We start from the raw sequence: 13,426 nt of genomic DNA, 5'->3' as shown, positions 1-13,426 counted from the left end.
AAATGACTGAACACACAAAATTTAGCCCATAACAGCTCTATTTAGCACAGACAAAAAGTGTTCAGTCAAGCCAGCTCAATAACAGCCCTGCTAGAGATTCAAATGCTTTTATTATGTAAAAAGAACTCTGGAAAATAAATGTTTGATGCTGAGTAAACACATTTTGGTTGTTAAATCATACAATCGACCGTGCCGAACTGTGTAGTTTGGGTTTGGTACGATTTTTTAATGCTAATGAAAGAAGTCTCTTATGCTTACGAAGGCTGATTTTATTTAATCAAACTTACAGTAAAAACATAATACAGCAATAGTGAAATATTACAATGTAATTTATTCCTGTGGTGGTAAAGCTGAATTTTCAGTATCATTCCTCCAGTCTATAGACATGATCCTTCAGAAATCATTCTAATGTCTGATTTGGTGCTCAATAAGCATTTATTATTATCAATGTTGAAAACAGTTGTGCTGCTTAATATTTTTGTAGAGACCGTGACTATTTAATAAATAGACATTTCGAAAGAACAGCATTTATTTGAAATGGAAATCTTTTGTAACATTAAAAATGTCTTCACTGTCACTTTTCATAAATTTAATCCATCCTTGCTAAATAAAAGTATTCATTTATTTCAAGAAAATGTATTAATGTAAAATAAAAAAATAAAATGATAAAAATAATTATATTAAATTATTAAGTAAATTAGATATTAAATGAATTGTTTGTTTATAAATTGTGGAACTTATTGTTTTGATTTATGGACATATGGTTATGGATTTTTGAAAGTATATGAATTACTTTTATTTTGATATTACTGAAAGAAAAAATTTTAGTTCTTTGGAAAATAAATCATTTTCAATTCCCAGACAGTTGTCGATCAGTATTCCTCACAGTGTTCCTCTGTCTGAAAGATTATTTGAATAGATCTGTATTCTTGATGGGTCAGTCAGTGATGGATTCTCTCATTTTTCATCTCTCTTTCTCTCTCTGACAGCCATCTTGAACATGGACTGCACAGTGGTGGATCTGGAGACGCTCCAGGCGCTGTATGAAAACGTAAGTCCACAACATGACAGGACGTGACAGTCCAGATAAGCAGATGTGATGAATCCTGGCGATCCTTATGAAGTATGAATTCCATAAGTGATCATTTATCATGTCATTAAACTCTTAAACCTCTCAGAACTGGACAGGATATACCCTGAGATCTTGGAGCTCTGCCTTGACGCGGTCCACTCCAAAAGAGAGCTGCGGAAATGTGTGTTAAATACCAAAACAAACATGCAGGCCACAAACACCGCTGGAATGAGTAAGGTTTACCATGGAGCCAGGGTGCGTGTCACTGTCTGAGGGAAAGAGAGAGAGAGGAAACAAGACGACTGTTTAAAGACAGACATGCAGACATGGAACTGACAACAGGAAGACAAATGGAGAGGATGAGGTTTTCCCTCGCAAGAATAAAAAAAGGACAGTTGAAAAACTCAGGAAAAAAAGATTGAGCAAAAGAATTGCAGCTTATGTAACTTTTTGGCAGTTGCAGTTACGTCAGTTTGACGTGGCGGCATAAATCAAACCTCTTTCTTGGAAGATCCATGAATTGCTTTTAGATGATTGGCTGCTACCAAATACTGATTTTCTTTAATTCTTTAAGTGTGTGTGGGAGCTGGTGAGTTTGCACACCATGATTCGCCATGTGTATTGCAGCAACGGTCATAAATCTTGCTGTCAACACAAGAGGTCCTTTACATGTTTTCTGTGTGTGAGTGTGTGTGAGTGTATGTGAGTGTGAGCTGCACTTCATTCTAACGAGATAAAGACCGGGCGACGGGAGCCGTAGCCACACATCATGACACCATAACATTTCTCACACAAGTCTGATGATATCTTGGCACTATTCTTGCTGTTTTGCTCTGTGTATCATTTTGGGAATATGGCTTTCATTCATATGTCATTGCATCATACGTATCTTACTAATATTTCGGCACACACATGTTTTTTGCAGATTAGTTTGCAGTGTTAAGTTACTCTAAAAATTGTATTAAAGGGGGGGTGAAATGCTCATTTTCACTCAATCTCCTGTTAATCTTGAGTACCTATAGAGTAATATTGCATCCTTCATATCTCCAAAAAGTCTTTTGTTTTATTATATTTATAAAAGAAAGATCGGCTGTACCGAGTCTTTCCGGAAAAAAACGAGCGGCTGGGGGCGGGCCGTGTGGGCGAAGCTTAGCTGTGCTAACGCGCCGAGCTAGTGACAACACACAGAGACATATGTTCAACAGTTTTACTCACCGTCCGGTTCCAACGCACGACCGCGAACCTTTATCATTGTGACTGCTCGATCCTTAAGCATTAGACGATCTGCAAATCCGCCGATCTGGGCTTTGTTTATAAAACAATCATCGTCGAAATGCAGGGAACAAACAGTCTTACACAACTCCGTTTATGCTCAGGAAAACAAACTCCATCCACGGGTTCCTTAACGCTGGGTTCTTTGGGAATCTGTGCAGGGTTGTCTTGCCCTGGCAACCAAAAACACACTTCTTTGGTGACATTGACTTCCCAAAAGCCGGGCAGGGCGCTTTGATGGTGAACTGCTTTCACTCTCTTGCTCTGGTCTACGAGTGCGCGCGCGGCCGCGATCTTACCGGAGAAGTGCCCTTAGGACCCATATAAGGAAATTCCGTTACATCTGACGTCACACATACCCATACTCGAAAAAAACTTTCCGAAACTTGTGACAAACCGGAAGGAGTATTTTTGGAACAAAAATACTCCTTCAAACGTACAACTTAGTTTTTGAAACTTTGTCCATGTTTAGCATGGGAATCCAACTCTTTACCAGTGTAAAAAACTCAGTATGCATGAAATAGCATTTCACCCCCCCCTTTAATTACTAGCTACTAATTATATCTTCAAGAGTGTAATTAGATTACTGTACTAATTACACTCTCTTTAAAAAGTTAGTTGTAAGAAGGCTATATACTATGTAACTTTAGTTTATATATATATAAAAAAAATCTATTTTATAATTTAATTTTATAAATATCTAATAATATCTTTATTTAAAAAAAAAAAAAAAAAGAATTTTCCAAACCATGTGTTTACTTTACCCAACTACACTTTGATAAACCTATAATAATGTTGGGACAGATTTTGTGGGAAATTGCACAATTGTCATTTACCTGTGCGTGTCACGTAACATCCGTACGAGAGCGTAAAGTAGTTCCGGCTGTGTGTAATGTGAAGCTAAAAATGGCAAGCCTCCTGGTTGTAAAAATCTGCTCTGATATGATGTCCTGTATTCATGTGTACACCAGTGGCACTAACACATGCGCAGAGCCGAAGCACGACCAAAACAATGTTCTTCCACAAGACACATGCGCTTTTATTTTTAACCACTAGAGGGCCAAAAGTCTCATAGTGTAGCATTGACAAATAATAATATGAAGTTATGTGTTTGTGTAGAATTTGTATATATGTGTAGTAACTTTCTGCTGAAAACTATCTTTTCTTCCATCACTCTGTTTTTCCTCCAACCCACCCACCCGTTCCCGCTGTAGCTTGAGGCAGTGTTGCTGAGTTTAAATGTTGAGGTTGTTTCTCTTTAGTGTGCGAGACTCCACGCTGTCTCTGACTCCTTCAACCAAAACCACAGAACACCCCCTCTCACACACACACACACACGCACACACACACAGTATATCCCCACTTTCCTCTCTCCTGCTTTTTCTTTCTATTCTCTTTTTCACTATCTGACTCAAGCACAGTCTGAAGTGTGGATCACTCTTTGTATGTTGGGTTCTTAATCAAAGGTCACAAAACAACACACACAGCAGAGCATTTTCCCACATTACAGTTTATATCACTATTATGATGAAATGTTCTATTACAAGTATATAAATGTATTTTCCCATTTTAAAAATCACATTTCCCCTCTCTCAATGTACTTTCATTCTATTCTTTTGTCAACCTCACAGAGAGCTCAAAAAGAAGAGATGGATCAGATTGAGAAACATATCAAGTCTTCAAAAAACAAAGAAAATGCAAAACCACTGGACAAGCCTGAACAGTATGTATCCATCAGTCTATCCATCCATCCATCCACTTATTCTCCTTATTCATTCCTGAATCATTCATTTGCCTCCCTGTCGCTTTGTGTTTGTCTGTCACTGTCAGGTTTCTGCTGCAGTTGTCAGAGGTTCCTCAGTTCTCAGAGAGGGTTTTCTGTATTCTCTTCCAGTCCAGCTTCACGGAGTGTGTTACATCAGTTCAGCGTAAACTAGAAACACTGCTAAGAGTCTGTACGGTGAGAAAGAGCTTGAGGCACACAAGTCAGATTGCACTTACATATATTTCAAGTTGAAAGGTCAGATAGAAAGTTGTGAAGAAAACACATGTGCTTCATCATCTTTCTCTTCTCTGTTTACAGGCTCTACAGTCAGGTCAAGCCGTCCTGCAAGTTCTAGGTTTGGTTCTAGCATTCGGGAACATTATGAACGGGGGCAACCGAAGCAGAGGACAGGCAGACGGATTTACCCTTGATATCCTGCCCAAGTTAAAAGATGTCAAGAGCAGTGTGAGTAAATATGAGATCACCGTCGCCAGTGTAGATAGACAGGTCACCCCCGAATACTGTCATCACTTACTCACCCTGATGTCATTCCAAACATGTGTATGACTTGCTTCTGTGGTACACAAAAGAAGAATGTTTCTGTCTGTTTTTGCCCATACGATGAGAATCAATAGGGTCTTAACATTGGATCCCATTGACTTTCATTGTATGGAAAAAATATATATAATATATTATATATACAGTGGTGGCCAAAATTAGTAGAAAACTTGGCATATTTAAGAGGTTTCAGTTGTTATTTTCCAAGAGGACATTGACACTAAACATTCTTCTAACTATTGCCGGAGCTACCTGCGACAGAAGGAATCTGCTGGAACATTAAAAATGATGGACTGGCACCGTCAAACTCCGGACCTCAACCCCATCGAGCAAATTTGGGGCGAGTTGGAAAATAAACTGGACAGATCTATTGTACAGTCAAAGAATAGCCTTTGGCTTCAGTTGCGGAAGGCATGGGATAACATTAGTGTTGAAGTTCTCAGGAAATATGTTGACACTATGCAAGAGAGATGTGCTGTAATTGCTGCAAAAGGTGGACATACCAAATATTGAAGTTAAAAGTGGATAAAAACAGTACGACTCACTTCATCGGATATTTGTTGTGCTCAGAGCAAACATTTTCATATTTCATGAACATTATGAAATGAAATCATGTTTTGGAGGCAAAAAAGGTCAATATTTTCAGATCTGTCAGGTGTTCTAGTAATTTTGGCCACCACTATATATAAAAGTCAGTCATACAGGTTTAAAAAAAATGAGGATGAGTCAATGATGAAGGAATTTTAATCTTAGGGGAACTATCCCTTTAAGTTACAATTTTGCTGGTTAACATCATGGCTGTGCATATCCACCAGCAAGACCAGCACAGAACCAGCATAAACCCTAGTATGAACATGCATGGAAATTCCCATAGTGTACTCCACTGACTAGGTCATAAACAGACCTTTTTGGCAATATCACTCACAATGAGCAGTCTATACAGTCGTGTCAAGTACTGCTAGCCTATATCCACATCGCATGTGTTCTGTGTGTCTGCACACATGTGCACGTGAGCGAGCGCCTTTGCAGGCCACCAGGTCTGGCCTCTTCTTCACAACCGCTTTGAGCTAAACGAGTGTATACAATCCCAAAACATGAAAAATGATTATTCTCCTGTGTTTATTTCCATCTCTCTTCTCCTTCTCTCGCTCCATCAGGATAATTCTCAGAGCCTCCTGTCCTACATAGTTGCTTACTATCTGCGACATTTTGATGAGGTAGGTTTGGCCAGCTGTTTATTTCATTGGCTCGACTAACAGACCCCCAGGTCCCTTAGAATCACCCTTCATGTTAGACAAAAATGTGGCTTTGTTTTTGGTTTCATCACTTTGATTTGCCTTTCTTTCCCTTCACCATATAGACAAACGGCCGCTCTGAACGAGCAGAGCCCTTTGATTGCTTGATGCCCTTTTTGGACGCAGATTAAAAGGGCTGTATTGTAAATACCGTCAGCAGTCAGTCCAGATGTTGTGATTACAAGGCCATGTCCAAATTGACAAAATATGATCCACAGGTTGTTGAAGTGCTTCTAGCGCTCAGGCAAATAACAAGGAGAACGCATATGTGTGCATGTCATGCGAGCGGCTCTGATCTCTGACAGACGGAGCGCTATTGAGATTGATTTGTTGTGTTTGATGTTTTCATTGTTTTTGGAATCAAAATTATCTTTACACACCAAACTGTTTGAACAGAATTCACATTCAATTATTTTTCACATCGACCAACGGTACAGATATGATCTCATTAACACAACAGCTGTATGATTGGGCTTTTTTTCCATTGTTTGTGTGTCAGGATGCAGGTAAAGAAACATGCGTGTACCCACTTCCAGAGCCTCAGGATCTGTTTCAGGCGTCACAGATGAAGTTTGAGGATTTTCAACATGACCTCCGTAAGCTACGGAAAGATCTGAATGGTGAGATGTGGACACGCACAAAGTAAATAAATGATTACACGCGTGCATTTACACACACTTCCATGCATATACATGAGATCACACTTATGCAAACACATGTGGACACAACACATGGACATACAGACAAACAAGAACTCACATACAAGTGTGCATATACAAAAACATACAGACATGTTTAGTTTGTATACATCAGCACCAGTGACCCTTGTTCTCCTTTAGAAGGCTCATTGATTTTCAAATGGCTGTTTTTATTGAGCCCCCAGCTGGCTGCCACAATGATCAATACTGCAAATGTGGTTTGTTAAAGGGATACTTCACCGCTGGAAAGATGAATGTGTATTTAAATTGGGTCATTTATGTAGTAGAAATGTGAAATTATTTTAGACGTTGGTGCCTTCTAGACTGAGAAAAGCCAGAAAATGTATTTTTGGCTCATGTTGATGAAAGACAACAACTCCCAGAATGCACTTGCTTCGCTGCCCTACGAGGCCACTCCCAAGCCACGCCTACCGGTTACTGAAGGCTGGAAGAAATGATACAACTAGGCTACTAGTTGACTCGAGACTGAAAAGACGCCGTTTTATCGTGAGATCCCACCCCCTATGGGCGGGATGAAAACATGTGGAACTAGCTCTTACTACTGGCTGTAGTCTCTATAGTCTCTGGCCAAAAAAGCCTCCGATGACGGAAAATTACGATTTCAGAGGTCAGAGGTTTTTTTTCCAGATAAAAAATACAGAAATCTCTCGTCTCAGGGGGACATGAGGGAGGGAAGCTCGGTAATTCAAAAATACTACAGGTTTTCTACTGATACAAAGCTTAATGCTAATCGGTGAAGTATTCCTTTAAAGTAAATAAATGAGACAGGGGTAATTTTCAGCACTTTTCCTAGGGGTCATACCTGTTCTTACAGGCCTAAAGCACTTAACTCCAGGTTTCTTCAGGTGAACTGTCCCTATATGTATACATTACAGTTAAAAAATTTAAAAAATAAAAATTCTGTGAGGATGTGTTAAATGTGTTGGATAGTTTGAGTTTTATATAACATTTAGACATTTTGGTAACAGAAATGAAAAGTTAGTAATTACAGTATAAATCAGCTCAAGATTTTGATCAAGATATTTGTTTAAATAAACAAATAAATAAATTAACGCATATATTCAATAAATGGATAAATAAATTTCAGACCCTCTTTTGTACCCTATTTTTAGGAAATGCCATATGGTGCTTTCTAAAAGAAACTAGAGGGCAGGTAGAGGGCTTAACCTACCTCTTAAGAACTGTCTGCTTTGCTCCCTGACCAGTAAAGCAATTTACCAGGGTCTTCAGGAGGTTAGTGAGATTGGTTCAGCTTTGCGCCGCAAGTCAAAGGTTGTAAGACCCAGCTTAAGTGCACGACGGAGTGTGAATGAGGTGTAAGAATCCGATTACATGCTCAAAGCTGAGTTTAAATCCCTGCAAACATTTTCATTGCCAACCCAAAAACACACACACACACACACACACACACACAGATGTGGAAATACTCACATTCCACTGTTGGCACGTTTGGCTTGTTGGCTTGAAAAAACACTGGTGGATTTTGATGTGGTAAAAATAGAACACTGCCCTACATCAAAAACACATTTACAATCAATCATTAATCCGGAGTGAGATTGTCTACCACACAAATAATAACGTCCGAGCATTTTGAGTTGCACTTGAGCCATTCAAACATATCAGATGGATTTGCATTTGGCTCATGGAAATTTCAATTGAAGGATGGTCGCTTTGATGCATTGCTATACATCCTATTAACTTCGCCCCTTGCTGTTAGCCATATTTTTGCGTGCCTTAGCTCGAATCCCTAGTCAGCGATTTGCATTGTTAATCTTTCAAAAGCTTATTAGTTAGGCCCACTATACATGTGGTTGATAAATTGTAAATGTACTTTTCCAGAGCTTGTATGCTTAGCTAAATGGTTTTGGCGTACACCTGCTGAACAGATCAAGCCTACATTTGTTTAACGCAGGCAAATATTTCTCCTCTGGCAATGTTCTGTGCTTCTCTGAATCCTTAACATTTCACGTCCCTGAAATCTCCCCGCGGCCCAATAAGCATGGCTTCTCTCTTACACCAGGTTCATACAATAAATGGATCATCACTACATTAGCAAGCTAAGCTAAGCGCTAAAGCAGATGTGACACTGACAGCTGGAAGGGGTACAGAGTTATGCAGGCGGCCCGGCAGGTCTTCGCTTTCACAAAGCCCATGATCCAGCTGGCAGGGACATTAGCATGTGTGTGTTTGCATTGCGCTGATTGGCATGCAAGGCTGTGATCCATCACCGAATGTAGTGATGGAGTGTGACACGGTGAAGCCGTTCGGGCTGATGTAAGACTCTAGGTGTACAGCGAACTGAAGCGAAGGAAAGGTTCATGAAATGGGATTCATTAGCATCTGTTAGCACAGGTCACAAATAGCAAATTTTTCATAATACTGATACATCTGTGAAGTGCAGGAAGACGAAGCAGAAGGATTGAATGTAACAAGCTTCCTGCTAATAAAAGTCAATGGTAGCTGCTTTAAATGATAGTTTGTTGCTGGTCTTAGCAGTTTAATCGGTGAAGAGTTGTCCAGAGAATTTTGGCCATATGTTGAGGCCATTGCTGTGCTCACTGCTAACAAAAACATGTTCTAAGAACGTTTTACTAAGTTTCCATTAAGCTATGAAAACTTTTATTTCTGAATGTTCTCTAAATGTTAAAAAAAATTCCAGTTTTAATGTTTTTTAAAAAAAAATCTTGGTTTTGCAAACATTAAGGGAACATTACATTTAATCATTTTGCAAACATTTTGGGAATGTTACTTTTTACTGTTACTGAAACAAGTAGTAACAGAAAAAAAAAGTTAGACGAATGTCCAACTAAAACGTTCCATGAACAATGTATAAATAATGTTATGTTAACGGTTTGAGAACTTAATTTAAGACCATGTAACTTTGAACAAACTTTCTGGAAGAAAATTTGTTTACAACTTTAAGAGAAACTTTCCAGAACGTTAGCCAAAGTTCTGAGAACGTTCCCTTTTAGCTGGGCATGTCTTTTTTTTTTCCTTTTTTTTTTAACAAGGTTGACTACTGTATATAACAGTTTGTATACAAAGACTTGAGGTCATCAGTGCAATCCTAAAATGTGTTTTATGAGAGTTATTTAAGTGGCTAGTAGTTGTGTAGCCTAACATAAGATGTTTTCAATGTTTAAAATAAGCTGTTCTTCAGTTCCATGATTGGTTTTGTTTGTTTCTTTCTCACATCTGTCTTCCTGCTCTACTTTATTTTACAGCCTGTTCAGCAGAAACAGAAAAGGTGTGTAATGTCTCGTCTGAGGAGCACCTGCAGCCCTTTAAGGACAAAATGGAAGAATTTCTCACTAGAGGTAAAAAATACATAGCAAACATAGGCCCTATTCAGACGGCTATTGTTTTACATAAGATTGTGCCATTTGAATCGGAAATGTCAAGATTTTTTCTTTTAGCATCTCGCGGATTTAAACAAGAAACCAAAGTAATGTTAGCACTGAGTTCCTGCAGTGATTCCAGAGACTGCATTTATTTATTGTCTTCGTTTTCATGGAGTGCATTCCAAAGGCAGTTCATGATACAGTTTTCAGCGTCTCAAAGCAGTTTGGTTCATTTACTGTGATTTGGCTTGCTATATATATATATATATATATATATTAGGACATATATATTTGTATTTTAATTTAACAGTTGTACTATAAAATAAAAATATTTTATTAAATACTCTTTTTTTATTTACTGTACAATAGTAGCAATATATTTCTTAATTTGCATATATTTTTTATTTAAAAAAAATCATATTATTAATAATATTTATAGTCATATTGAATGGGTCAAAAACATTGGGAATGTGGCCTATGAAAACTCAAGTGGAAAGATATTTCATCTCTAAAAGGATCATACTCAGAAGTCTTCAGAGTAACAGGTAAGGTCACACTTTAGTTTAGGGTCCAGTTCTCACTATTAACTAACTATTAACTATGACTTTTGCCTCAGTAAACTCCTAATTACTGCTAATTAATAGTTAGTAAAGTGGTTAAGTTTAGGTATTGGGTAGGATTAAGGGATGTAGAAAATGGTCATGCAGAATAAGGCATTAATATGTGCTTTATACCGTCCCACAGGCCCTTGAAATCCTTGAAAGTTTATGAATCTGAAAAAAAAATAATTCAAAACCCTGGAAAGTTTTTGAAAAGAAACATACATAGATACAGGTCCTTGAAAGTGCTTGAATTTATGTTGTGCAATAAGTTTTATGGAAAAAAACCTCCAGGCCGCTAATGTGTTATTTCGCCAACACTTTGTGGCCTATGCATGTTACTAGCAGGGTTTTTCCTGCATAGAGAATTACGAGGCGACCGTCTCCGTCAAATTCCGTGCCGCTTCCGGCTGTTATATCCGTGGATACTGCAGATAATCCGTGGCTCAGACAGGCCAAGTTATAAAAAATAACAAATTAATTGCGGGTGGGTCGCGAGTCGATCAGATATAAATCATTAAACGACTCTGAACCAAGGTTATAATCGTTAACGAAAACGAACGAAAAAACGAAAACTAGGTGGGAAAAAACAGTGTCGTTAACTGAAATAAAAATAAAAACGAGGCATTACAAAAAGACGATAACTAACTAAAACTGTATGTGTGTTTGGCAAAACTAACTAAAATAAAATAAAATTATAGAGTAAATGTCCTTAGTTTTCGTCTTTGTCAAGGTCTTTCATTTTTTAACGCTATTTAAAACACACAGTGTATTCGTTCAGCTGCATTTCCTTTCCTACTCCGTCTCTCTGTCACTCATGCGTCTCTCACATGCGCGCGCGTGCACACACACACACACACACACACAGCCCCTCCCCTCCGTGCACACCGCGTCTCCATGAGAACGAGTGTTCGTTCGACGTTGAAAGCAAGTTCGCGAAAGGTTGGTATCTCTATCTCGTGAACACCTTTACACAATCACACATTAAAAAGTGGTATAAAAATATTTGAAATTCTGAATATAATTTTGTCAGTGTGTTAATGTCGACCCGAGAAGCGATTGAGCCTTCTCGCAAGTTTGAGGTAAAATGCACTTTTTGGTTGTGGTTGTCGATGTCAAAACACTATATAAGCTGTGATTAAAATATTAGGCTAAATAATGTTATGTCATTTTTTTTTTTTGCTTTTACACTGAATGTTTGCTGCTTCAATCCAGATGAGTAGGCTATTGACTACTGTATAGGGTAAATTTATAGCCTATAGGGTGTGAAAATTGTACAGCTGTGGTATTTGTATAGGGTGTGAATTCTGTATAGAAGATGTGTAGATTTCTGGTACGGCTGTGGATTTTGTAAGAGGTAAAGGAATTTCAATGGGGTGTGATTTTTTTTCTAAAATTGTATGATGTTTTTGTTGAGTTATTATTACACAATACTTTTTCTGACCTTTTTGAATCTTGCCCCTGACAAATAACCAAATTACAAAAAAAGACTAAAACTAACACTAAAACTAATAAAAACTAAACTAAAACTAAGCATTTTCAAAAAATAAAAACTAAACTAAACTAGCAAACCCACTTTAAAAACTAATTAAAACTAAACTGAATTTGAAAACAAAAAGTCAAAACGAAATAAAAATAAAAACTAATGAAAAATGCAAAACTATAATAACCCTGCTCTGAACTCTCAATTCACGGTAAAACGCAACGAACGTCACTTTTACTTTAGTTTTCAACAACGTAGGCCTATTTCTCTTCAGGGAAAAGCAATCAAGGTGGTCTTATAAAACACAAAGGAAAAACCCTACATAAGATTGCTTTATAACTTAACAGCTTTAACTAAAAATATTTAGTAAGCTTAACATAATTATTCTGATGAGAGTGTTTTCCAACAATGTAATTGTAACGAAGTTCGTTGTTATGGGAAGAAGTGTGATATGTTGCCATATCATCATGCTTAACACTGAGAATTGTAATGTGATGATCAGGTGCAGATATCTAAATCAGAATATCTGAGGTTTGAGCAGTTGGCAATTGGATGATTGATGTTTAACAGCGGATTCAGGTGACGTTAGAGCTGGTCTGCACATCTCTAGCGCACGAGCCCTAGAGCCCCCTTTAAAGTTCAGGTAGCCTTCAAGTCAATGCACAGGCTTTTTCTTTGTTCAATTTGCACACTGAACATGGGTTGGAGCTCTTCATTTTGAACTCTCAAAGTGCACCAGATTAATGAATTTGTCTTTAAAATGTACAAAATGTTCAGTAGGGCATACTGACATTGCAATTTTTTGTTTTTCATTACCAGTATAAATAAAGTGAAATGACTCCCTCGTCTGAATACGTTAGTTTTATTACAGAGGAGCCATGCAAATGTTCTTTTACAGACATCCCCCTGGGAAACAATTAAAGTGTTTTGTGAATAATGCTGGGATGGATGTACAGTGACCCTGTGTGAGAGGACAGATGAGGTGCTGAGAAATAAATGTGACTGAGGCTCTGTGACGGACTCTGGGAGCCAACAAGGATTCTGGGAAATACATCTGACCTAACCTAGACCCGATCACTCCAGCATTATTTGTGTAAAGCTAGTGACAAGAAGCGAGAGTCCTTTATTTCATTATTTTCACTAATTTCATCCACGTTCCGCCCCGACGTGTTAATCTCTGATTCAACCCTTTCAGTATTTTGTTTCTCTGATGAAGTGCTCTCTCTGAAGAGCTGGCGATTGTGTTTTATTATGGTTTCTCTCCATCTTGTTTATTTGCCTTCTCTATTCTCCATCCCGGCTTCGATCCTTCTCTATTTGAT

General features: G+C 38.0%; 1 protein-coding gene across 1 annotated transcript in view; it reads left to right on the top strand.

Moving 5' to 3' along the window:
• fmn2a (formin 2a) overlaps positions 1 to 13,426 on the top strand; it is a 40,498-nt gene that overhangs the window by 22,336 nt on the left and 4,736 nt on the right. The window contains exons 8-14 of the mRNA XM_079852638.1: positions 990 to 1,051; positions 3,976 to 4,067; positions 4,175 to 4,304; positions 4,428 to 4,574; positions 5,825 to 5,884; positions 6,462 to 6,582; positions 9,906 to 9,998. Of these exons, the coding sequence (XP_079708764.1) occupies positions 990 to 1,051; positions 3,976 to 4,067; positions 4,175 to 4,304; positions 4,428 to 4,574; positions 5,825 to 5,884; positions 6,462 to 6,582; positions 9,906 to 9,998 (705 nt within the window). The remainder of the gene's footprint in view (positions 1 to 989; positions 1,052 to 3,975; positions 4,068 to 4,174; positions 4,305 to 4,427; positions 4,575 to 5,824; positions 5,885 to 6,461; positions 6,583 to 9,905; positions 9,999 to 13,426) is intronic.

This window comes from Squalius cephalus (genome assembly GCF_949319135.1).
Source record: "Squalius cephalus genome assembly, chromosome: 20".
NCBI lineage: Eukaryota > Metazoa > Chordata > Actinopteri > Cypriniformes > Leuciscidae > Squalius > Squalius cephalus.
The sequence above is the reverse complement of the archived record's forward strand: the minus strand, read 5'-3'. Positions and strand labels throughout refer to the sequence as shown.